This window comes from Daldinia decipiens, assembly GCF_022478715.1.
Source record: "Daldinia decipiens strain CBS 113046 unplaced genomic scaffold F4813scaffold_59, whole genome shotgun sequence".
NCBI classification, from domain to species: domain Eukaryota; kingdom Fungi; phylum Ascomycota; class Sordariomycetes; order Xylariales; family Hypoxylaceae; genus Daldinia; species Daldinia decipiens.
The window spans coordinates 33,195-58,652 of record NW_026054602.1 but is presented as its reverse complement, the minus strand read 5'-3'; the positions used below and the strand labels follow the sequence as shown (position 1 = coordinate 58,652).

General features: G+C 46.5%; 7 protein-coding genes across 7 annotated transcripts; 4 read left to right on the top strand and 3 right to left on the bottom strand.

Moving 5' to 3' along the window:
• Positions 1-5,935: 5,935 nt before the first annotated feature.
• Positions 5,936-7,054, bottom strand: F4813DRAFT_290103 (uncharacterized protein). The gene has a single exon (XM_049240615.1). It carries the CDS (start codon positions 6,905-6,907, stop codon positions 6,446-6,448), a length of 462 nt encoding a protein of 153 aa, XP_049094748.1. The 5' UTR covers positions 6,908-7,054; the 3' UTR covers positions 5,936-6,445.
• A 1,015-nt stretch (positions 7,055-8,069) lies between these two features.
• F4813DRAFT_290105 (PMSR-domain-containing protein) lies at positions 8,070-9,293 on the top strand. The gene is made up of 2 exons (XM_049240616.1): positions 8,070-8,616; positions 8,722-9,293. Exons 1-2 carry the CDS (start codon positions 8,334-8,336, stop codon positions 9,069-9,071), a joined length of 633 nt encoding a protein of 210 aa, XP_049094747.1. The 5' UTR covers positions 8,070-8,333; the 3' UTR covers positions 9,072-9,293.
• A 63-nt stretch (positions 9,294-9,356) lies between these two features.
• F4813DRAFT_376793 (uncharacterized protein) lies at positions 9,357-11,567 on the bottom strand. The gene is made up of 2 exons (XM_049245163.1): positions 11,134-11,567; positions 9,357-11,081 (listed from the first exon to the last, which is right to left on the bottom strand). Exons 1-2 carry the CDS (start codon positions 11,163-11,165, stop codon positions 9,515-9,517), a joined length of 1,599 nt encoding a protein of 532 aa, XP_049094746.1. The 5' UTR covers positions 11,166-11,567; the 3' UTR covers positions 9,357-9,514.
• Positions 11,568-11,625: 58 nt separating this feature from the next.
• Positions 11,626-13,185, bottom strand: F4813DRAFT_290079 (inhibitor of apoptosis-promoting Bax1-domain-containing protein). The gene is made up of 2 exons (XM_049240614.1): positions 12,525-13,185; positions 11,626-12,459 (listed from the first exon to the last, which is right to left on the bottom strand). The coding sequence occupies exons 1-2, from the start codon at positions 13,079-13,081 to the stop codon at positions 11,973-11,975; spliced, it is 1,044 nt and encodes a 347-aa protein (XP_049094745.1). The 5' UTR covers positions 13,082-13,185; the 3' UTR covers positions 11,626-11,972.
• Positions 13,186-13,698: 513 nt separating this feature from the next.
• F4813DRAFT_290070 (uncharacterized protein) lies at positions 13,699-15,911 on the top strand. Its single transcript, XM_049240613.1, has one exon. The coding sequence runs from the start codon at positions 13,850-13,852 to the stop codon at positions 15,476-15,478; it is 1,629 nt and encodes a 542-aa protein (XP_049094744.1). The 5' UTR covers positions 13,699-13,849; the 3' UTR covers positions 15,479-15,911.
• A 255-nt stretch (positions 15,912-16,166) lies between these two features.
• On the top strand, positions 16,167-17,123 carry F4813DRAFT_383738 (uncharacterized protein; the record flags this gene model as incomplete). The annotated part of the gene is made up of 1 exon (XM_049245979.1): positions 16,167-17,123. One exon carries the CDS (start codon positions 16,167-16,169, stop codon positions 17,121-17,123), a length of 957 nt encoding a protein of 318 aa, XP_049094743.1.
• Positions 17,124-20,888: 3,765 nt separating this feature from the next.
• F4813DRAFT_376785 (RNI-like protein) lies at positions 20,889-24,985 on the top strand. The gene is made up of 2 exons (XM_049245162.1): positions 20,889-21,194; positions 21,277-24,985. The coding sequence occupies exon 2, from the start codon at positions 21,541-21,543 to the stop codon at positions 24,412-24,414; it is 2,874 nt and encodes a 957-aa protein (XP_049094742.1). The 5' UTR covers positions 20,889-21,194; positions 21,277-21,540; the 3' UTR covers positions 24,415-24,985.
• The last annotated feature ends 473 nt before the right edge of the window (positions 24,986-25,458 follow it).

Here is a 25,458-nt window from a genome sequence, read left to right as displayed (position 1 = left end):
CTTAACTATAACAAGACTTAACTCCGCTATTTCTTTTTGAGAGATAAATACAGCCCGGCAACTTTCCACATACGCTAAGGGCTGTAAGCTACCTGCCTATGTGGGTGCGATCGTCGGGTTTCCGTGCTATAATCGTGTTCGCATTAGTTGATGTGAATGTTGCGTCCCTTTTAAGATAGAAAAAGTTTAGGATTTGAATCCTCTACGAAAAGGTAGGCTGCAATCGTTGACTTGGATGTTTTTATCGTACATCTTATCGTTTCTCAATTCTTCTTCTTTTCTGGAATTATGTACTCCTTTCAATTTTAGCGAACACTTCTGATTTTAGGACTACCTAGAGTAGGTTTTGTCTTTCCTATAATAGTATACGAGCGTACTTTTCTTTTGGATCGGGATATCTTGCTGCAACTCTGAATAAGGAGTTCGTTACTTCGGCTTTGCAACTGCAATAATTAAATAAGCGCCTTTCCACGTAACTAACCTGGTCACTTTGACATGTCATATTATAATTGAGTAATTTTCCGGGAAAGCGAAAGGTAATGATATAAACCCCGTAACACTGTAGGGTTATGTCGTGATCAATAGCCCCCAAATCTACACGCAGTGGAAGCCGAGAGGATGCATACGTAGGTGCTATAGGTAACCTAAGGTAAGTAAGCAACCTTACGAATCAGGTAAACTTCCCGAACTCGGCTGGATCTTCGGTTCCAAGCGCGAAGTTATGTCGCGGTAACATTCAACCTTTCCATCGCTGATATGCTCAGATGCAAGGTTGAACTCGGGGTGCAACCCCCCGTCTCTAATATTATTTCTTCAGCATCCTCAACTATACCCTCCTGTATGAAAGTCGATATTTTGAGCATAGGGAATTACCGATGGCGACGACAATTCTGTATCGTAAATATCTCAATTAAAAGACTACTACATTACATCATAACTATATTATTCTAATGCTGTTTCGATGCTTACTGTGTACCAAGCGTATTCGTAGATTAAGTAAGCAGTCTTGACTGGTGCGTGGAAATTATTCTTGACAAGATGTAATATAAGATTCTTACGGCGGCAACAATTCAATTAGAAAGTAATCAGATAGGTTTGCTCGACTACTGTGTACTTCTTTCATAAATATGGCTCGGGATGTCGGATAGTCTTATGTATGCTTTGTAGATCATATTTTCGGGATGTCAGCTACAAGACTATACCCCGTCCGATTACGAGCGGACTTATACCATCATTTTAAAATCGTACGCGTCTCGAGATCTTCGGCACAGTGGAGCTACATCATACAAGATTAGCTTGGTCTATCACTTGCATCGCTACCACTCGAACTGGGAAGCAGAGCACTGTTCTCTCGGGAGTCATGTCGGCGGGTTTTATCCTCGTCGCGGCTTTGAGGGATTGCCTTTGGCTTCAACCAAACTGCCGGGTCAGGGACCTCGATCATCAACTTGGCCACCTTAGCCACCTTGGCAAACGCTTTTGAAGCTATATTAACCCGTTAAATTAGACTAAAAAGAAGCTCGCCTAGGGATTCTGTCTAGTTTAGGTCTGCGCTACGGATCTCATATCCGCTGTTAGGCAGGCTTGGACTAAATAGCTTGATTCGGCGCCACTCGCTCGGGAGGTGAAGAGGTCCCACAGCGGACGCCTTTCCCCAATTAAAGATTTTCACGCCGGCGAAATTTTATTACCATAGTACATACGCCACGAAGCATCGTCAATGGCTTATTTTCATTTCTTGTCCAGAATCGATCCAAGGCGGTCATACGAGAAGGACACCATGTAGGACCGTCAGCTTCGGAGAATGTAGAGCAGCTCGGATTTTAGACGGATATGAACTAGATGCACCGTTGGATGGCGGCAGCGCTGTAATTGGGTGAGACGGTTGCCTAGATATGTTCAAGTGATTGTGAGGGGGGGACACGCTGTTGGGGCCGAGACGAGCAAGATCAGCAGGGGAATATGAGGGTACAGAGGGTATTAATAAGGCTTCAAGCCTAGCCATGGCGTTTTCCCGCGATTGACAAGATTGACAAGATTGACGCGATTGTCGTTCAAATACGAGAGCCTCACCATGCAAGACTATGCGCGCTGGCAGATGCTGGGCAGATTAGGTACTGGGTAGGCACGGACAGATAATGGAGACTGTTGCAGATATTAGTAGATATTTGCAGCACATTTTTTTCTTTTTTCTTCTATATTTTGCAGTATTCCGTACACACCGACAGAATCTTGGGAGTGAAAAATCGGAGCCCACGATGTGCCAAGCCTATAAATTCTTATGAGCACCTATCAGTATTATAAGTATAAATGGGGAATGTGGCTCGATTAGGAACCCGTCCCAATTTCTTTGATTAATGTGTGCATTGTCCTCTGCCCATCACTTGTTCCCATGGTGGCCCATCACACTTGGCTTCTCCGAGAGATCGTCTTGGAGGGTTTCTCTCACGGGCGAGGTGGACACGACCAGGAGACGCAAACACCGCATCCGGTCCGTTTATCCCCAGAAAAGCTTTTATTACAAGCTTATTGCAAGCCTATTGCACAAATCTACTATCGCAAGCGAGCAAGCCCGCGCTTTGCCTGTTCGTCGAAATACCTACCTCACAATAAGCATACATACATACAGCATACAGCCCAATATTCCCGCACCCTGCCAACCGTCTTTCGGTGATCGACTTTATTATTTCTGATGTGTCTTTTGCTACCACGGTTCTCTCTTTTTCCATCGAATTCCATTCCTGCGAATGGGGATGTGATACGATATCGGCCGAAAAGGTATCCCACGGTCTTGGCTGCGTCTTTAACATCTAACCCTCGCAGGGCAGTGGTCAGACTCGGTAGGAGCCGACGATGCCGAATAAGACGGGCATTCTAGGCGAGCACCACGTGGTAAACGTGGTCAGCTTCTGTCTTTGGCACGCCTGTAGCATATTGGACGGGACATGCTTCCTAAATAAATTCGACCTAAACCTGTAGAGTTACCTCTCTTGCTATTCGCTTAGGCGGCAACCCATTCCACCTATTCCCTGCCTAAGCTGCCTGCACATATGCAGTGTATGTATGAACGTATATACATAGGCATGCATGTATGTAGGTATGTATATTTGCCTAGCTTCTCTATGTACTTGGCCTGCCTGGCGTTACCCGTCGCGCTATTGGCAAAGACCCTTACATAGTATTGTACAATACATAGTAGTACTGTAGTAGGCAGGTGGTGTTGTGGGTCTAGTCCGCCAGCCATCGTGAAGTTATTGATGGATCGTGCATTAGAGCCAAATTGAGATGGATATTAAAGTTGTTAATCCACACAGACGATCCATCCCTCAAGGGACCTTGGACCTTGGACCTTGCTGAGCAACCCCCCAGCATACAATTTCTAGTCTAGCTTCCCCAGAAACGGAGGGGAGAGCCGTCACTTTGAATTTATTCTTCCATCAAACGCATCAAATGTACAATCTTCTCTTCGTCGCCTCAGCCACAGCTACAGCTTCAACTTTTAATATCTAAACACTCCTTCACGTATTCATATTCCCATCCCAATAGGAAATCTAGAGAAACACCGAACGTAGCATCCCAGTAGAGTCGTAAGTTGAGCCGACCCACGCCTCCGTCCCATCGCCTAGGAAGGGAAAGAAAAAAAAAAAAAAAAAAAAGGTCTTATCTGACTTGGCAACAATAGGTGCACCTAATCCGCCGGCCATCATAGCATACATACATCCTACCCAGAGGAAAACAGCATATATATCGACAATATGCAGATGCATACGTGTGGCAACTGTGGAACCGAGTACACGACAGGCAGCTGTTGGTACTGCCATCCTCAAAACAAACCTCAAGTACCTATGCCTTTGGTGACAACACACGCGACACATACCCATTAAGCGGATGAAGCCGTCTCCGCGTTGATATAACGGGAAGAGAGCGTGGGTTGGGTTAAAAGGAAAGAAAAATACGACTTTCAATACGGGGTCCTACGGCCCTGGGACCAAAATCACTCGTTTAGTCTCCTCAGAGACTCCTTTACGAGACATGTTATTTCTCCGTTGCACTTTTACGTCTTGGCTCGCCCGCTGTTCGGTTTGGAACAGCACACACATACCTAGACGTCAATTCGAGCTTTGGCGCGACGAATCTGCAACAGGCACCGGATTCCCTAATGGATATCAGTGCTAGTATCCTTTATTTTCATTTTAAAACTTAGAGGCCCCTGGGAGCGCCTCGTCGGCCTCTGCTTCGAGGTCTTGATTTGCATTTGATGGCCTTCTGGCTAAAGCTTTACGAAGAGATGATCAGGGGGTTATTGAGGGATTATCAGCACCTCGGAGACAGTTGGCATTTTACCGGCGTTATATGATATCACTAAAGGAACGGGCATATCAATTGAGGAAAAAATTTTCACGATTGTTCAAACAGAAGCATTAATTCATTAGAATCCACCCCGGGCCTAGCATGCGATACCTTCACGATTAAGAATGTCAGGCGCATCATACTAAAATAAACTCTTTATAGCTTGTGTCTACACTCTTTGAAGTACTGTAGTATCGTTATTGCTTAATTCTAATAGAATGGTATTATTATCTATTATCTCAATAACTATTACATCGTGATATTAAGCTTCAAATCATTAACACTACTTTCGGGTTAGTATGGCGATACTGTATTACGATTCAGCACTATAATGAATATCTAATCAATATCTACCATTGTTATTAATAGCGTACGGCTCATAAAATTGACGGAGTGTTTCCCGTAGCTTAGTCAAATTCCATAGCCGGATGCGACTTAGACTGATCTAGGCGCGGCATCTATTGATTACGTCGACAAGGCAATATAGTCATACCCATTCCAGCATACCGTCGTCAGGAACGTCGGGACCTCAGCATCAGAACGTCCTAAACACGATCCACCCAACCGCGAACCCGCATGAAGAAAAGACGTCCGAAAGAGTAATATAACTTGTAGTCCCGAAAAGGGCGAATTTTTCTATAAATAGCGCTTCTAGACCAGACCCTGATATGACGTTCTCCCAGAATGGGAATGTGACACGTACATACATACATACATGTATATGTAGGTACATACATATATGCCCATGTACCGGATTTCCACATACATAGGGCAGACCCCTATCCGGTGAGCTTCGAAAGCTTATTTCATTTAGCCTTTTTGGCCCGATGCCCTCCCCTCCCCCGTGGGGACGGGGCTCCCACGTATCACGGCAGGAAGAGGTGGGTGGATGGATGTTTAAGGGGACAGCGAATTCGGAAGGCTAACCCGGTTGAGTACGTACTCTGTAGTAAGGGGGACGTCGTACAGGCTATAGTATACGGGTCTGGACTTTTGTTGACACGGGTCGGAGGTTTACATACAGCAATAGTACATCCCATGTGTGACTGGTCGAAATTAGATATAAGTCATGAGTTGGAATGCTAACTTTCCAAAGCCATGTATATCACAAATTTGTCCAGAGTAAGCTCTGTTTTGGGCCGGAATATTGCTATTGCTAATTCGTAAAGAGAGCCTTGGCTAGCATGTATCATATTAATTACGAATGTTGTGTCACCTCCGAAAGATACTATGTATGGATACTATGTATGTCGTGCCCTGGCAGCTTTATGTGGCCCGATATTATCGTGAGATAAGGTTGCCAGGATCACGTTACTTATAACAAAGTTCTAATGCAGTTTCTTAAGTGCGAAAATTGCTCAGTTAGTCATCCCAATAGATCCCAGGAGAGGGTGTTAACGAGATCGACTATTTTAATCTTTGATTCACCTCCATCCATCCTTCTGTGCTTTTCCTTTTCAAACTTGTCTATCCTCTTCTCGCCCTTCGAAACCTTGCCAATTTAGTGAGTTGGAGGGTCTAGGGTCTATGAAGATTCATATGTAAGCAACCGTAAGATAAACAAATCAATGACTGCGGGTCGAGATTCAAAAGAACATGGCTACAAAGAGCTTCATTGGGAAATATTAACTAAATTTATATGCACCTAAATATATAATGGCACAGTGAGCTCCTGAGCTGATCCGATTCTGTCCCGGCTAATAATCTCAACTGCTATTGCCAATGAAATAGGTATATACGTATGTATGTGAGGTAATTAGCACAATCAAACCGTTACGCTCATACCCTTCCCCATCTCCGCGATCCTGGTTCAAAGATCCCGACCCGGACCCCGAATCCAGGCTCTTCGTATCCGTGTGACGCGGTCCCGGCACACATCACCGCATATGCAACCGTAATTAGAATCACTAAATAGCCCCAGTGATATGTATACAGTAACCTAGGTAGTGATTGCTGGAATTGCGTGGTTCTATATCCAAAATAAACCCTAGCCAAGATCAAGATGTCGAGCCCACACTAACGCACCAAGAAGCGAACCTATATTAACGAGCCTATCAAGCGCGCGCAAAAAACCATAGACAGGCGACCCCTAGTGTCATTCGGGCAAGAACGGGTTCTCTAGCTGCTTCTCGACGTAGACGGCGGTGCCCGAGACTGAGACCTGGATGAAGCCTAGAACCTCCTTCTCCTCGAAGTCCAGGCCGACAACGGCGTTCGCGCCGCGCGACACACAGTCCCGCGTCATTCTATCAACAGCCTGGTCCCGCGCGTTGTACATGATATGCGTTAGACTCCTGACCTCGCCACCCGCTGCAGCCGCCTTCAGTAGGGCCTTGGTGTCTTTAAGCGCGTAAGTAGTAGAGCCGTATACGGCGCCCAGGACGCGCGCAACGCGATAACCAGGCAGCGTCGGCATCGTAGATGTCAAGATTGATGGGACGGTGCAGTGAGGTTCGTTTTCTGGCTTCGCGCTGCCGAGGGTAGGCGGCGCGCCGAGATTCGGGCGGCCGTTGCCGTTCGGCGATATCATCAATGTTGAGCGACGGTTAGTCAGCATTTTGGCGGTGAACTTCTAGCGAAGAAGATATAGGTATATATATGTAAGGGGTCGTCGTTAATGGCGATACACCAGGACGCGGTCCTATAGGCCAATTGCGCAAGCAATTATGCGCTTTGGCAAAGAGAAAGAAGGAAGCAGGTAGGGATGATGCCGAATCAAAAAAAAAAATACTGTGCAAAATGCGAACCGAATAATGTCGATATACCCCTAAGCAGATCGATCTGCCCCAGAGATCGAGTGAGTTTTATCCGATCAGGAGGTAAGTACCGACGTCATTATTTGGGTGAGGCCTCACGAAGCGAACGTAGCAAGAAGAACCGCGTCCGCTTGAAATTTCCTATCGCCTGAAACGCGGTTTAGAACGTGGCACGAACTATCGTCTGGACATGCCTCGATCTTCTTCTGAATTGCCTTGCGTGCAGGGATCACCCACAGGGTTCTGCAACGCGCCAAGGATCCCCTTGCCATGGGCGAGACTCGAGGCGCATACAGATACCGGCCCAGCGTGACGGGACTGTGACCGCATTGCAGACTGCAGACTGCAGACTGCATGATAGACCAAGGAAGCAATGACGTCGTTGATGATCGAGGTGTTTGGAATGGCAACACCGTGTTCATAAGAGCTAACCCACCCACGGGTAGAGTTGCGTGGAAAGGGGCATGGTTAAATGCCTCGATTATGCCTTTTTGATAGTCTGTTAGAGAAATGATACAACTTTAGAAATTCCCACCGCCAGCCTCAGCCTGAGTTTGGGAGTTTGAGACTATGATTATCATGGTATAGCTAGGTGTCATGATATAGTAGGTGACACACCGTCATGGTGAGCTAAGAGATCTTGACTGTTTCCAAATCGATTGGGAAGATTATAAATAATTATAAATAGAATGGTAAATTATCTTAATATCCCCCCCCGTCCCGTCCGCCCAGCTAAATACGAAATGAGGTTATTCAAGTCCAAATTCTCTTATTAACATGGACAGATGGAATCTTCGTAGGGCTGAGCTGAGTACCTCCTAGGCTTATATAAGATGAACCCATTTAGAATCTCAATCAGGAAGATTAGCTTAGAATGGGCACGGACCACATATTTGAGTTTCCTTACGCTTATCCCTCCAATTAGATCGCATCATTCCGTAGTCTGGTGGCGTCGAGCGAGATTTGTCATTGCTCGCGGGAGTTACGTTCCAAACGTCACCGTTGTGCCCCTCCATCCGCACTTTGGTGTGAAATCAAGAGCCGCATTATGCTACACTGATAGCACAAACGGGAAGGAATTGACCCGTATTACTTACCCCTCAAGATAAATACAACTATCTCAAACCTATCTCCAATTCAGCTTCATCAGTTTATGACCATATATATCATCAATCGCAGTATATAACCGTGTCCGTAATTCTAGTCGCAATCGCAGCTGTCACAATAATGGCCTTTACGATGCCTAACTTCGCATCGCGGCTCTTCCGACCTTTCATGTCTAGTACGCGCTTGGGGATAACCGCCGATACGCACGCGGGCACCAACGGAACGTCCGCAGTCCCCGAGGGCGCCGAGAAAGCTACCCTCGCTGCCGGATGCTTCTGGGGCGTAGAGCACCTGTATCGTAAGCACTTCGACGGCAAGGGCCTCTACGACGCCCGTGTCGGCTACACCGGTGGGGATCTAAGAGGTCCGACCTACCGTGCCGTGTGCTCGGGGCAAACAGGCCGTACGTTTCTCTCCTATCCCTTCTCTTTGTCTTTGTCTTTGTCGTACCCTTCTCTCTTCTCCCTACTTTTACATATTAACTGACGTGGCATCGCAACCGCAACAGACGCCGAGAGTGTACAGCTGCACTACGACCCTTCGCGCATAACCTACCGGCAGATCCTCGAGTTCTTCTACCGGCTACACGATCCGACGACGGCTAACCGCCAGGGCCCTGATGTCGGACCTCAGTACCGCAGCGCCATCTATTACCACAGCCCTGAGCAAGAGCGCATCGCGCGCGAGACCACGCAACAGGCCAGTGAGCAATGGTATAAGGGCGCTATTGTTACTGAAATCGTGCCCGCTGAGCAGTGGTGGGATGCTGAGGATTACCATCAGCAGTATCTGCATCATAATCCTTCGGGCTATGAGTGTCCGACCCACTTTCTGAGGACGTTCCCGCCGCTGGAGTGATGTGGAAGTCATAAGCAGCTGGTGTAGTTTACCGCGTCATGTCTTGTAACGAATCTAATCATCGTGATACTAAGTCCTTAACATGGCTAGCTGTGCGATTTTAGAAACATGTTGGGAATGTCGCAAAACTCGGTACTTGAGACATATTAGCATATATGGGCCTAGGAGGGATAGACGCCAAATGATTCGTGTAGGCTTCAAAACTGGAGGTTGATACTCTCCTCATATACACGAATAAGCTAATATTAATCACATGTTGGTTATAATACGAACCTATAGACACATTGCCCTATTCTATTAGTTACCTATCAAAAAAAAAGACCTCCTATGACCTTAAAACGCCCACCCATGCATATGAATCTCGCTTTATCGAGGTTCGATTAGTGGGGACATCTCGTCCCCGAGTCTTCGTGACGATGATACCTGGGTGTGGTATTCTCTCGTCAGTAATCTGCCTCGTCCAGCGGATCCGGATCCTCTATTCGACCCGTCGCCGGATTGCAGGCGTGTCCCGAAGACCAGCTAGTGTATTTTTCTTTCCCGCTCATTACTCGTGCACTCCATCCGTAATTGCGCATCCTCTCTATATTAAGCTCGCTGATCTGCGGCCGATAATCGTGCCTCGACGTTATGTCCTCAAATCTCTGACATATATCGCCGTTGATAAGGTCCCGTTGGATCTCTCGGCACGGTCGCGCGTCCCTGTGGCTGTCCCATTTCTTACAGAAGTCAATCTTACCAACATCCAGCCATGTTGTTAGGATAAAGCCCCAGTTGAAAGGTTCCGGCAAGGAGACGACATCGATGCTATAATCAGTCGTACATCTGACACAGCCTGAAACATCTCCCAACAGCATAGGCACGTCCATCGGATTCCATTTCGTCCCAGAGGATAACCATTTCAGTCTTTCGCAGATCATGTGCCCATCCTGTTTTGATACATCGAACGACTCGTTACTAAAACAAGATGGCAGATGCTGCACCTCAATTTCGCCAGTATGATCGGCGGTGCAGAAGGGCTCGATCCACTGCTGTACCATCGGCTCGTAGATCGTATTCCAATTCTGATGATTGCATATTGGATGAACCTTGGGCAATGATATAAACGTGTGAGATGGGTCTCGTAGTATCTGTCCGAACAACCACAACGACAGTACTGATTTATCGATGGAGGAGACCACTTGCTGCTTTTTAAGAATTAGATCATCCTCGCGATATCTTATGCGTAGGGAATACTGAATCATGAATCCCTTTTGATAAGATGTCTGTGTATTATTAACTTGCTGTAATAGATGTCTATATTCAGCACCATGAATTCGGCGTTTTGTAATAGTACGGAGCAACTTCCTAGTTGCACGCGAAGGCATATGATGCTCCATAGACCAATCAATACATCTGGAGGCTTTCTGCGGCGCAAAAGCGCGGTCTTTGAAGGTTAGGAACGGATCATGGAGCTTTTTGCACTTGTAGCAGTAGACCAGGTCTAACAAGTCATAGTCTAAAAAGCTAAGCAATGTCCCTCGGATCTTAGTCTTATTAGAGCCATCCGTTTTTTTAATAAATGCGTTTAGAGCTTTATATGAAGAGACTTCGCCGGGGCCTAATAGCTCAAGCTCCATACACGAATGCAAGAAACGTGACATTAGTTCTTTATTGACGAGGGCCAGGCATACGATGTTGGTGTGGGTGAGGTGGCTGGTTATGTTGTCAAACAGCTCCTGGGGAAGAAGTAATAAGCCAGAAACATTCCGCTCGGATCGATTTTCTCCAAGTGAATGAGTTATGCTAGTCTTCAGCTTTGGAGTATCGCTGTTGGCGTCGCTGATATTAGTCGTGGCGGCGCTAGAATCAGCAGAGCTGACTGGGTTGCCGATAGACGACTGATCATCATTATCAATAACATCATTAAAATCCCCTCCATCGTCGATATGACTCTTGCGCCGGTTGATAGATAATATCTTCAAGATATCCTGCATTCGATGAGATCGCCTCAACTTGAGACAAGCCTTACTTTATCAAATGGTCAGCTCTCAATTAGTGACGACGAGACAGAGTAGCTTACTCGAATAATGATTTGCTATTAAACGGGGCCATATTGTATAGCTGGTATAGAAGAGGGCTCCATTGATTGATTGGAACCTTTTTATTTTTTCCTTACAAGAAAGTGACAAATAACGAAGATAGATTTGACCTATACGAAAAGTCAATACGAACTATTGCGATATTTAGGTACATTAACGTGCTGTGGTGTGCGTAATTGTGAGATATTGAAAGATGTAGTTCGGAGAGGTTGTTGAGCGGCGTAGAGGTAGGTGCCTGGGCTTTAGGTAGAGAGGTACCTATTTAATGTACCTAAGCCTATGTAGGTTGAGAAGAAGGTCGGACTTTAATTCAGGTCTCAGCCTCAAATTTCAATAGAATTCCGGGGGTTATCGAATTAGCTAAACCCCTTACCCGTACGTACATGGGTACCTACCTAGCGGTGAGTGGTTGGTGACTCTGCTGCTGATGCGCGTGTTTGGATTATCAAGTCACCCGAGAATATCATACTACCAATCAATCTAGCCAGGGGGCTGTTCGCCTATGTAGTTCTTTAGGCTGAATCCTTGGCATGTAATATCGAGATATCTTCTCAACCACATACCCATACATACGATCCATATTTGATAATAGTTATTCCTAATTGTTTTACTATTTTTATTCGACTAGTTACGCTAGTTAATACATTCGTATAGTCCTAGACAATCCTTGCGTGGCCAGGAGAGGGGAGTTTCCATTCTGCCTCTGATACCCAGATTAAAAGCGAGGCATTATCAACCTTACACTTAAGCCTGACCCCTCCTTTCATCCCATCATGACAGCATGCCCTGCTAACAAGTCCTTATCCTAATCATCGCCCGATTACTTCCTGCGGTTCTGCTGCATCATCAAGATCTGGACCATCCTGATGAAAATGTTCAAGAAGTCCAACTCGAGCGAAATGCTCTCGTTGACTGGGTCCTTCTTGATGATACCTCGCTCAGCCAAGCGGGAGTGGTAGAGGATCTTCTGCACATCGTATAGCGTGAAGCCACCAAAGACTGCCAGACCACCGTACAGCCAAAGGTTCTCCGTAATTGCTAATGTTCGGACGGCCGTAACCGGTATGATGAGCGGGGCAAGACCCGAAACGGCAACGATTGCAGCTCCGGCAAGGAGAGGGCCACCAATGTACATGTACTTCTCTTGCTTAGCGGTAGCACCCACGAATGAGATAGAACCCATCATCGCGACAGTATAGAGTCCGGCACGAGCGATCAGAGCACCGGGAGCGAAAGCGACAAGAGGGGCGATGAAGGCGGCCTGAGTAGCATTGAACGCAATCCAGAGGGCGTACTTGGGGACATAGCTGTCTTATGTTAGTTATGAGTTGATTTTTTTTTCTAATGTAGGGAATCGAAAGAAACTACTCACTTATCAGGGTCGATAGCCCTTGTTCCGAGCATAGTGCCAAAGCTGAGAGCCAGACCTCCAATGGCTACAACCCACGGGTTCGTCACCATTATTCTGTAAACGAAACCGCTCTGAATCATCTGCCGCGCCGTGATACCGATAATGCCGATACCAAGGCCAGTATGAAGGAAGGTCTGATTAAGGTAAGATCTCTCGAATGGTGGCATACCGCCATCCTCTCGGGTCTCGCGGTTGAAAACGGCGTTGATTGCGATTAGAGTACCACCAAAAATTGCGCCACCGGTTAGCAGTCGGCGGATCGTCGAGCCAGAATCGGTCGCGGGGGCAGCAGGCTGCTGTATGTAGGTTCTTAACGATTTCGTAAATGCATTTTTTGGTGTAGTCCGCGACAGCTTTGATACGAGCGTCGTTCGCGATGTGAAGAAGTTGGATGGTCTGGTGGCGGACTGATGGAAAGCTCGGGCAGGAACTACGGTTCGAAGAGAGGATTTGGAGATCTCTGGCAACCTGGATGCCAGGCGCGCAGGTCCCTGGCGGAGAGTAATCGAGAAGGACATTTTCGCGTGCTTCACAGGTAGGCGGTTATGAAAAGCGACAAAAGGAATGATTAAGGTTGGACGGTTTGTTCAAGTTGTGGAAGAAGATTGCGAACAATGACGCCGGGTTGATATTCAGTGGAGGAAATGGCTGATGTAATAACCCACTTATGACTGGTGAAAAATGAAAGTGGAGGCGGAGAAGGAGCTGGAAAGAGCCGACGGGTTTCTGTGGGAAGCCAACCTTAGCTTCTTGACCCCGGCACTACTCCGAACATACCTAGGTAGGTACCTACCTATGTACTACCAGGTATTTTTCTCTCAGTTATCAAGTTCCTTATCAAGTTTGTGACATTGGTGGCTCGTATACTTTTTGAGGCCCGGTTTGATTCGATTACAGCTGCTGAATATCGACACAACTTACTGAACCCACCCAATTCGGGGTTGACATACAAGCAGTAGGTAGGCATAGAAGAATGAGAGCACATAACTGGTATACATGATTATGAGAACTGACTGACTACCTCTTCCGTAAACCCGGTGCGTTGCATGTAAGCGGGCTCCGGTATTTCGAGGCGATGCCCCCTCCCTCGCAAAGCGCCGTCGTTATTGGTGAAGGCCACGATGTACGGGTTATGAAGAGGTAGAAGATAACTAAGAGGGCTCTCTTCAGTGCTTTCTCTTGTTTTTTTCTTTCTTTTCCTTCCAAATGGCTCAATATCATTACTCATCTCCAATTACGTGTTCTATCTTTGTATTCGAAGCTTTCGAAACGCTAGAGAAAAAAAAATGTCCGAGACACCGCCCTCCGTGCTTCAATGGCTTCGCCTCTCAAATCGTGATGTCTCTGACATATGGATTGGGTGCCTAGTTACTATTTCGGCCAGCACCTTCTTAGCACTTCATCTCAGCGTGAAGCCTTATAATCCTCCGGCGACCCCAGGGTCATTTCTGAAAAGGTGGTGGCTATCGCGTTTTAACCATGAATTCCGACGGCAAATACTCTGGAGTATCGTGATGGTTATTGCACCCGAACTGATGGTCGGGTTCTCATTTGGCGACTGGCGTGCGGCATCTGCAGGCTTGCATATGTTCAAGACCTTCGGAGAAGGACATGTTCACGACTGGTCCAAGATTCATGCCAGTTTTGCCAATATGGGCGGTTTCAAATTCGAGATGAAGACGGACTCGCCCAACGGTGCCCAATTCCGTTTGATTAATGAAAAGGTCTTGTTGGAAATGTATAAGAACACCGGTGTCTATAATACGACCTTCATGGCCCTGAGGTGTCTCATCGGCAACTATACCATGCCACCAACCTTGTGGCTTAAAAATACCTCTAAGCGGTCTGCTGAGTATTTGAAGAGTATCTGGGATCATACCCAAAACCTTGCAAAAAGAAAAACACCAAGACGTGAGACGTACGAGCTAAGACGAAATGAACCGTCCTCGACGCAAGCAGACAATTCGGCATCTCATATGCCAGACGAGACTACGGGTTCTATGGCAGCGTCAGCAACTAGTATTAACAACGCATCTCAACATTCAGGTACAGCTAGGGACGAAGAAACGGCAGAGCTAGTCCATGGTGAAGTAGCTCTCTATTTAAACGCGATGCAGATTGTTGTAGCCCAGTATCTACAGATTCTCGACGAGGGACCCCTACTAAACGAAGAAGCTATCGAGGACAAAAGCAAGGCCAACCCCCTATCGAAGGGTATCGCAATTATATCACTGTTCTGGTTCATCTTGGGAATATTCATCCAGCTTTTCCAGAACGAGGAACTTACTCAGCTGGAGCTCTCAACTTTTACGTATGCGATCTGCGCAGCTATTGCGTATTGTCTGTATTGGACCAAACCCCAGGCCGTCGCAGTCCCGATAGCGCATTCGGTTATGACCTCAGATACCGTTCGCTCGATAAACCATCGCGATATTCGCATTCTCAAATACTTTAGTGGCAGCTCCTTCCTATCACGAAACTGTACCCCGCGATTCTACATAGACAATAGGATAGTAGAACCGTCAGAGCCAGCCCCCACAGACGTATCTCTTACCGTGTTTGCTGTCATTGGGTTTGGAGACCAAGCTGTATTGCTATATGATGCTGATCTGGCTAGCATCGCCATGGGTATGGTATTCGGGGCTATATACTGCCTTGGGTGGAACAATACCTTCCCCTCGCACTGGGAGCAGCTTGCCTGGCGCATATCATCTTTAACTATAACAGCGTCTCGCATACCATACTCTATCGCCAAAGCTATCTGTACAATAGCATTTGGTAGGTTCACGAGCAGAAGGGCGCGAATGACGCATCCCGTGCATATCCTGGCGCTTGTTTTTCCTGGGAAGTATTTACGTTGCCTGTCGACTTTTTATGCTATACGAGATGATTCGGGCGCCGATCACATAGACTAAAAAATGGGAAGGCTAAGACGCATTGTATAGGTCGAGGGAACAATCTGATATGGCCACAATTTTCAACTCTAAGTATCTCCTCCTAAGCTTGAATTAGTTATACGGATAGAAACAGTGTAGGGCGGTATAGGTACGGGGGTTCTTTTAACTATACGAAGCCTACGGGATTGATATAGTCGGTTATATTCTCTTCCGCGTTCTTTGGCTTCATGGTCATCCTATTATTTAAAAGGGTTGAGGCTACTTTTCAGATTGAAGACAAGACACAGGTGGATATAGGGGTTTGGCATAGTTCATAAGTCAATAGAAATATTTGGGGAATATAATGAATTATTAAGCTGTTTAGCTTGGAAATATACCTAACGTATCCCAAGAGGTACAGTACCTAATACATGTACTGTGCCCTTATGGTACCTACATCATGTAGCTCGTTATTACATTGAAGCTTTTAACTTCCACGGCGGATTTGCTGCGTGTCTCATAACATCTCTTCTGAAACTTGAGCATTGTCACGGGATCTGTGCAACAGTCGATTATGTAACCAATCTTCTGGGAGTTTATATAGAAAGCTCTTCAGCCTTTCTTACCGGCATTTTCATTCGTATACCTACATAAAAATACCAAGCACCGCATAAGAACGGGATATATACCCGATAACCCGCGCTGTTATTACATTTGAGCCCTAGATATGGATGCTCTATATTTCGATACATTTGGCGAATGTCCGATCGATAGCTCTATCCCGACCGATGTCCAAAGCGGTTACTCGTCTTGTTCTGAATCAGAAGGCACTCCTTGTCCTAGATGTCTAAGAACGCGCGGAAAGCTTTGCCGGAAATGCAAACTTAGGTTGCGCGCTCGTAGTGGTGTCAAAGGGAACGCAAAATCATCGTTAGAAATCGTCTCAAGCCAGAAATCAAATATATCAGATGACTATACCGCGGGGCAGCATCTAGAAAGCTTCGGCCTATCGAAGTTAAAGATGCCGCACATGATTCCATCAGATAACTCGCTTGCAAAACATGGAGAGCCTGCAGAAGTTAGCGGAGAAGAGACGTCGCACTATATGATGTGGGAAGAGAGCAACCGCGAAGGTTATAAGAGACGAGCCAACAGAAACCTGGGTTATAACAAATGCCAGGAATGGGAGCACGTAGACTATGTGGAGTCGAGCTATAGCAGATACCAAGAATGGAGTTATAGCAAGTATGAAGAATGGCATCAACGGGACTACAGAGAATGCTGGCGCAGCCAACATGAATACCGGCCAAGGCGATATAGCGAGCGTATTTACTTCATTCAGGGAAGAGCACTACAGCCATGTCAGATCCGGTCGATTAAACTAGGCGTTGATCGCGACGAGCCACGCTACATGGCCGAGATATGGCAATATACTTCTGGCAAGCGAGCGTCAAGTACGCATTTGGTACTTTACGGCCTGCAAAGCTGCGGGATATTAACATTGCCATATGGCAGCAGAGTGTATGCTGGGCAGCGAAAGCTATACCTCGAAACCTCTACCAGCTATCATTGGTTTATATTTTCGAGATGGGCTGTAAGGACGTGTGTAAGGATTGTCGCAATTGCCTACGCACTCTATTGGTACAGAAAATTCCCCGAACCTGTGCTGGAGGAACTGGATTAGTCTCCATCTCTAAGATAGGAAATTTGGCAGGGTATACTCGGTTTAATGTGTTGGGATACGTCATAGGTGGGTAATTCCTAGAGATGCTCGAGATATAAAAATTGTATGGAATATGTAGTGTTTACGAGATAAATAGGCATTGGAGGATGGAAATGGTAATCGGAGCCTCCCCCTCCCTCTCTCTCGTCGGGGCAATACTGTGTTAACTTCATGGCCCATTAATTCCCGCGACAATAAAGATAACTTCACGTATATACGTATATATGCTAGTTGGGCTGAATGATGCGGAAAGGAAGCGGCAGTAAGGCTGATCTCGGCTTAATTCCTGTACGCCATGTAGGAATCCAGAGGTTCTTCTGAATCCTCAGCACTGGTGCTTAGGCTGAATTATAGATAACGTAGTGGTAGGTTATATCTACAACGACGAGTGCTTGCCTTTACGATGGCTTTAGGGTTTATCTTTGCTGCCGGGGATTACTAGCACTAAATTGTGCGCATGATTTCTCTTTATCTATCAATGATAGCAGCTATTTACTTAGGACTGAGACTCCCCTAGCGTTGGATAGATGCGGCGGAGGTAGATTCGAGGGATCGTATTTTCACTTTTGGGGGCACTCCGTTAGGCTGTTGGAGAATAGGAAGGGTATAGAATTTCCTGAGAGTATAGGCATTTGGGGTTCGTACCTGAGCCAGTCAAAATCTGACATATCGCAATCTTGAAATTTTCAAAACCAGCGCTAGAAACATGGCTGACGTTATCGTATCTACCTGATATAAATCTTTGTCATGTGTCGGTAGTGATCTAACCTAGAAACTAGATAGAGAATAACCTAGGTTAGAGGGTTACATTTTAATATAGACCTTCCCGTTGTAGATCGATATATAGTCTAAATAATGTGGGTGGTGTATGTGCATCTTTCACGCCTCCAGTAAGTCAAACCACCCTTACTGGGGCCACCCTAGTGGGGGCCACCCATTTCCCATACAAAATCAACGATTTCGCATATCTGTATTTAATTCAAGAAAATAGATAAAATTATACAGTCTTTGATTTTGAGTACGGTATTGGATTTTCACCAGGTATAAAATTTTGAAAAAATGGCAGGGCTAATATCTGTGGTGAAATGAATACAAGAGTATACACTAACAATTACACATACAAATTTATATGCAAAGCTGTTAAGGGATATTATTGCTTATAACTTTACCAATTAATATGGTATAAATGTAGAATCTATATCGTTAAATAAGGGACGTTTTAATACAACTTTTAAATCTAGGGCCAATTATATAACTTATTTATCTAAGAAGTTATAAGCGTTTATAAGGTTTTATGGTAATTTGATGAAATTTCCATATAAAATTAAAATTTTCAAAATTTTCAAAATAACATTAAAAATACACTTTATTATTTTACTATTAAAACATTAGATTTTAAATATTATAAAATATACATAAGCTATTATAATGATCGCAAAGTAAAACATAAGAGATTGTATATTTTTATCTATTTTCTTGAATTAATTATAGACATGCGAAGTTGTTGATTTTGTATGGGAAATGGGTGGCCCCCACTAGGGTGGCCCCAGTAAGGGTGGTTTGACTTAGTATTGCAGCCAATACTCTTTAGTCCTCAAATCGCGTATAATCCCAGAGTCCTTATACCTACAGCTATCTTCGGCATTTGAGAAAGTTGAGTAAATCCTACATCACCATGGATTACTTACCGTACGCGTCTACTAAGCACCATGGGTGATACTAATACCTAGGAGGGGTAGTGGGGAATAGAAGGGCGCTAGAACTCTTCTCGAAGCTCACCCGAGTTAGGCTATCTTCCTGGCCGTGGCCGTTTGACATGTTTCGGGAGGGCTTCGAGAATGGTGACACTACGTATGTAAGTACATACATGCTGAATCGCCGACCAGGATTCGATCCACCGCATCTCCCGATTGCCAGTAATCAAGATCTTCTACTTAACATTGGACGTCATCTACTTCTATCTCATGGCTAATCAATTGGTCTAGGTTAAAGTCCTATGTTGGTATTTCCAACTAACTAACAGAGTTAGGCGTCTTTCGTCTGATGCTGCATGTATTACCACGAGCCTTTGCGCATTAACGCTTGCTAACATAGGTACTGATCCTACAATGGATGGAAGGCGTGAAGAGTTTGCCTTCTGAATTATGCTCGCCCTATCCGGATCGCGTTTTTCTTATGTCTTCATAACATCAAGTATATAAATAGACCTGTACGCAGGCTATACGAGGGGAGTGGTAATTAGCATGCTTACTCCGAGAGGGCTGTTGGGTGCTTCCAGTATCCGGCAGCTGTTTCAGTATATATTATGGGCTTGGCTAACAAGAATGCGACTACTGCATGTAAGGCGCCCTTGGCCGCAATTCTGGACTTTGAAATCGAAGCCTAAATGCTCACGTAGGTAGGTATCGCAGGTCTTACGCCCCTAATATGGCTAAGCATTACGGATACGCTGTCTGAGAAGTAATTAGAAGTAATCTGGAGTAGGCTAGGTTAGTTAACTCGCCAAGGATTTCTAATCATAGCAATATCTTCGTAAGGCTAACGGGAAGAGGGAACAAGTCCAATGGATTTTGGGATTCTGTCGTAATCATGTTTTCTTATAACATCCCTGCTCTTTTGTGTGTTCTCTTACCCGAGCTCTCACGGCTTTCCTGTAGGTTAGGTAGTGTATGTAGGTACCCAAGCGGAATGGTACCTTGAAAGCTCAGACTGGTATAATCCTAGTAGCCGTGGACCCTACAGTTACTAAGTTTAGTAACTGAATCCTCATCAAGGGTTCCTCATGTAGCCCGTGCATTTCAGGGGTAGTTCGGTGCCAGTATGCGCCCCGTGCTGGGAGCTTCTTTGTCCACGGAATCCTTCCATTCGATCTCCAAAAATCTACAACGCATCATTGTCATGAAATACGTACACTACAAGACAGGGCTAGGGCAGGACGAGACAAGAGAAAAAGCAGCCAGAGTAGGCAAAGTTGATGAAGAGGTCCCACACTCCCCTCACATATCGGGGTAGATCTGCATCAGCTCGACGTGTTTCACCTCCCGTCATTTTTCTGGCCCTACAGCCTCGACACACAACTTTTCTATACCGTCTTCTCCGCGCTTTTCTTTGCTTTAGGTAACGTACCTGTTATTAGGTACCTTCTAGCAGTCAAGCACCTAAGCACACCAAGCCCAGCTCCGACCGCCCTGGGCTGCGGTTTTCTGCAGCTGCACGCGCGTTAAGTCGCATATGACAAAGAGGACGACATCTTACATTATCTACATGCACATCATAATTTGGTTTCTCACACCAAAGAGAGTTATCATACTTCTGAGCTAGCCTTCTTGCCTTTTTCATCTTTAAGTTTGTTTTTGATATTGTTATTCTTGTTTGTAGCTCTAGTCGGCGTGCTCCCCCTGAAAGGACAGAGGACCCCGGAACGTTTCCCTTCTCTCATTTTTATTCTTACATGCGAATGCGTATGTATATACGTACTGTCTTTGGAAAGTTGCTGTATCTCCAAAGTACCACGAAGTAGAGCTTTTGTCGGCGAAGCCTTGCGCCTCATCGACGTTTAGCGTATTGGTTTAACAAAACTGCCTACCTACCTTGGCGTAACTTTCCGCTTCCCCCCTTCTCTTCTCTCCGTTCCATCACGGGGCAATTGAACTTCAACAGTCTGCCTACCCACCAGCCAAGCAATTCAAGCCAGGTTTTACGTATGCAATAGATTGTGAGTTCTATACCAATTCCATCATATATCTGAATGTTATTCGAGAGACTAGAATAACCTAATATAGATTTGTATTTAGAATCAACTCCGAACGATCTCCGTTAGTAGAACTTCTCGAATCGGACTTATTTCCTATGCACGCGACTACGCTCCCCGCCATGTATCTTAGCTTCCTGGCTTGATAACTCCCTCAGTATCTCCCGGCAGCGCCACTCGAGTCAGCTCTACTACTAATGACGCCGCGAGCTTCTTTAGCGCCAGAAACTCCATCTCATAGAATCAGTTCCGACGTATACTTTAGCTCCCGAGCTTCCGCTCTAGTTTCTTTCAATATCGTCGCTCCTCAAATGACAGATTAAGGAGGTGTAAAGAGAACCCCAATAAAAAAAAATAACGTACCCCGTATTTGGCGCTGGTGCCGCATGGGTAACCCGCGATTTCTCGGCAGGGTATAGCAGGAACCGTTCCTTGCCTAAAGTGCCAGATCAAAGTTTCCCCTCAATTTAGAGAGACCAAGGCGATCTGAGGTCATTATCTACTATCTGGAACTGTTCAAGGGCTGTTAAGGGGAAAAGAGGGAATAATCGTTATTCGGAATCCGAAACTGGCGGAATAGGGAGCTTGCATATTATAAGCCTTTACACGAGGACTGGCGAAGTAGTCATGAGGCGGAATAGGGTGCCAGGCTCTCCGCCTTCGCCCTATAGGGCCCTGGCCCACCATCCGGCTAATGGCCAACCTGCCGACTCCGTCTCCCTGATTAGGTCGTTCAATAGTGAGACCAACCCGACCCGGCCTATACGACCCTCCCCACTTACGGCTTCGACCATCCCTGACATGCCGCTTGATCTCCTCGATCGCATGAGATCCTTTCCGCTCTTCATGTCAGCTCCCGAGGAGTTTCTAGTAGCCATCGGTAAACATCTAAGGCCACAGATCCATTCCGCGCACGACCACATCTTAATGGAGGGCGACGAGGCAAAAGCGATGTACTGGCTAGTTCGAGGAGTCGTTGGGGTAACCTCGCGGGACGGCGAGGCTGTATACGCCGAGCTCAAACCGGGATCTTTCTTTGGTGAGATAGGCGTGCTTATGAATATGCCTCGAACGGCGACCATTGTCGCGCGCACGAAATGTCTACTTCTTGTACTCAAGAAGGAAGATCTCACCCTGGAGCTGCCTGGATTTCCTGATATGGAAATGGCTATCAGACAAGAGGCACATGAACGTCTGACCATTCTTAACAAGAAACGTCAGGAAAGGGGACATAGCCTCAAAGTTGCAAATGGGTCGGCGGCCCGAGAAGCTGCTCCCGGCGAGGTATCAACTGGAGATGTTGGTATTATCAAGGAAGGGACCGTAGTAAACCATAAGAAGAGAAAGTCTCCTAGTCCGGGAGGGATGGAGGACCCAACAGCAGGAAGTGCATTGGGAAGTGGTCTCGTAAATGTGCGACAGACGCTTAAGGAGCTACCCCTATTTTCGACTCTACCTCCTGATATTCTTCATTTCTTAGGGATGAGCGCGCAACCTAAGACCTTTCCACCTTTCACCGATATAATCCGCCAAGGAACTTCCGGTAACGAGATTTTCTTCATTGTGCGGGGCGAGGCGGAGGTGATCCACGATGCGGCCGAGGGGCAGCGAAAACGGATAACACGCTCTTCTGTGATAAGGCCACGCCTCAGACAAGGTCAATATTTCGGAGAGGTTGCCAGCCTGGGTCTTTCTGTCCGACGAACTGCAACGGTCAGGTCTATCACAGCCGTCGAATGTCTCATGATTAGTGGTGAGGCACTGGGCGAGCTATGGAAACGATGCCCGCCAGAAATAAAGAAGCAGGTTGAAGACACGGCAAGGACACGGATTAGACCGGAAGAAGATGTCGAGATGGTAGACGCGGAGCCGATGCGTAAGAAGGGCTCTGTACCTCTAGCCCCTCTACGGCCTCCGCAGGTCACGTTCACAACACCCTCCATACCCGCTTCCCCGGTAAAGGATGAGTTGGATCAGATGGAACCAAAAGATCCTGACCCTTTTTTAAGTGTTGATATGGAAAATCTAAGAAACCGACGGCGAGGGTCTCTCGCGCCACCTATACCACCGCCAAACGAACCGCCTAGCACCCCGACAACCAACGGCTTACGTCTACACAAGCTCAATACTAAGTTCAATACTTCTACAACTGTCCAGTCCCCCTTATCATACTTCTCACCCGATATAGAAGTGCCAGCAAAAAAAGCCAAGATATTTCCCAGCCGGTCGCAACCCATCCAAGACGCTCTGCTTCCCGACGATATCCTGGTGACGATATTCCAGTTCCTCGACCTAGCCGAGCTCATTCGGCTAAGACAACTCTCATCCCACGTGCGCAGGCTCCTAGCTACTTCGCCGAAATTATGTACTCACGTGGACCTTACGTCCTACAACCGCTTTATAACAGATGACGCCCTCATCAACATAATCGCACCGTTTCTCGGGCCGCGACCGATTTCGATAGATCTTAGCAATTGCTTCCACATCACGGATGAGGGATTCTCTACGTTGTGGAAGGTCTGCGGCAAGCACGTCAAGGTCTGGAGGATGAAATCTGTATGGGACGTCTCGGCCAACCAGATCTTGGAGATGAGCGACAATGCTAAGGATTTGGAAGAGGTCGACTGGAGCAACTGCAGGAAGGTCGGCGATAACCTGTTAGCTCGAGTAGTCGGCTGGGTCGTCCCGGATCACCCTCCGCCGAGCGCAAAGCAAATTGCGAATTCGAACCCCGCCGCTGCAGCAGCGCGCCTCCGAGCCCAGCAGCGGCCACAGGCCCAGGCAATAGTCCTCCCGCCTCCCGGCACCATAATCGGTTGTCCGAAGCTCAAACGTCTCGACCTATCCTACTGCAAGCATATAACAGACCGATCAATGGCGCACATGGCAGCGCACGCCTCAAACCGGTTAGAATCTCTAACTCTGACCCGATGTACCTCGATCACGGATGGTGGCTTCCAAAGTTGGGCCCCATTCCGATTCTCTAATTTATCCCGCCTCTGCCTCGCCGATTGCACATACCTTTCCGACAACGCGATCGTCGCCCTAGTCCACGCCGCCAAAGCCCTAACGCATCTCGACCTATCCTTCTGCTGCGCGCTCTCGGACACCGCAACCGAAGTCGTCGCGCTGGGTCTTCCCGGCCTACGCGAACTGAAAATGGCGTTCTGTGGCAGCGCTGTGAGCGACAATAGCCTCGCGTGCGTCGCGCTGCACCTCAACGACCTTGAGCGGCTTAGCGTGCGCGGGTGCGTGCGCGTCACGGCCTCGGGCATCGAGAGCGTGCTGGACGGGTGTGCAAACCTCGAGTGGGCGGATGTGAGTCAGTGTCGCAACTTGGAAGGATGGATTAGGGGCGGAGGGGTTGCGAGATGGGGGTACGATGAGAGGGCTGAGATTGGTGAGAGCGGCAGTAGGAGGGCGAGCGGGATGCAGAATACGGATTATGAGAAGTCCGGAGTTGCATTTGTGGTTGAAAAGGGGGTGGGCGCACTACGTTGAACAAGACGAGATGATGTTCGATATCGAATCTACGTTGCCGAATGAAATCTTAAAAAAGGGAGGGGGCTGGCTTGCATTACTTACGGCTTTGGCGATCTACGATACGATACTTTTGCGATGTTTGCGTAACTTGTATGGCCGCTGGTCTGTTTTGGATCTCGACAGCTTGTGATATACCCCTGCCACATCACATGTATGGAGTTGGAGTGTTCGATTCGTTGCTGTGGGATCTCCGTCGCTCAGACTTTGGTTGCGTGCTACATTGTTTTCGATAGGAAATGTGTGTCTATCTGACATAGGTACCTTATGAATGCATATTTATGTATTACCATTTATGACGTAGCTTGAACGAAGCTGCTCGAATTTTAACTACCTCAAATAGAAGGGTAGCCTATGGCTACGTGAAAGAGAACTTTGGTATTTCAATTCAGTATTATAGTGTTAAGAATGCTTGATATGTTTACCTATGGCTTGGATCACCGGATTTTATATTAGACCGTCGTTTACGCTAGGGTTAGTTATATAATAGTACGATTAGGCTTTGGTTATAACTACTATACTTTAGATCCGGATTTATATCACGTTATCCTGCTAGTTAAAGTCTAAATGGGTACCTGTTAACAACATATTGAGCCATTTCAACTTCATGATACGAAACTTCGATTGTCATGCAGGACATCTTCTTGCAAACTTGCTATTGGTTTTTCTATATCATTTCCATCGGCTTATATTAATTTTAAAGGATGTTTTAGTAGAACTTTTGTTATTGGACACTAGCTCCACATCCCGTGTTATTAACCAAATCATCAGTAAAAACAATTCCATATTGTAGGCAAATCCATCAATTGGTATTTATAATAACAACATTCGTCTATCTATGGCTTTACTCGAGATATAAGTGCCATTCCTCGGTTAGCTGCTGCGCTAGTATTCAAGTCTAAGACACCTAGGCTCGAGCTATCATAAGACTTGAAGCTCCCGATGTCTATATCTAAACGCCAGGAAAAGGGGACTCCCAAATAATAGTTTCCATCTTGAATTCCT

Excerpts from the sequence above, each read along its gene's own strand:
- F4813DRAFT_290103 (XM_049240615.1), bottom strand. The coding sequence starts at position 6,907 with ATGCTGACTAACCGTCGCTCAACATTGATGATATCGCCGAACGGCAAC.
- F4813DRAFT_290105 (XM_049240616.1), top strand. The coding sequence starts at position 8,334 with ATGGCCTTTACGATGCCTAACTTCGCATCGCGGCTCTTCCGACCTTTC. Across the intron at positions 8,617-8,721 it reads GTGCTCGGGGCAAACAGGCC|ACGCCGAGAGTGTACAGCTG; the intron begins GTACGTTTCTCT and ends CAACCGCAACAG.
- F4813DRAFT_376793 (XM_049245163.1), bottom strand. The coding sequence starts at position 11,165 with ATGGCCCCGTTTAATAGCAAATCATTATTCGA. Across the intron at positions 11,082-11,133 it reads AATAGCAAATCATTATTCGA|TAAGGCTTGTCTCAAGTTGA; the intron begins GTAAGCTACTCT and ends CATTTGATAAAG.
- F4813DRAFT_290079 (XM_049240614.1), bottom strand. The coding sequence starts at position 13,081 with ATGTCCTTCTCGATTACTCTCCGCCAGGGACCTGCGCGCCTGGCATCC. Across the intron at positions 12,460-12,524 it reads AGGGCTATCGACCCTGATAA|CTATGTCCCCAAGTACGCCC; the intron begins GTGAGTAGTTTC and ends AACATAAGACAG.
- F4813DRAFT_290070 (XM_049240613.1), top strand. The coding sequence starts at position 13,850 with ATGTCCGAGACACCGCCCTCCGTGCTTCAATGGCTTCGCCTCTCAAAT.
- F4813DRAFT_376785 (XM_049245162.1), top strand. The coding sequence starts at position 21,541 with ATGAGGCGGAATAGGGTGCCAGGCTCTCCGCCTTCGCCCTATAGGGCC.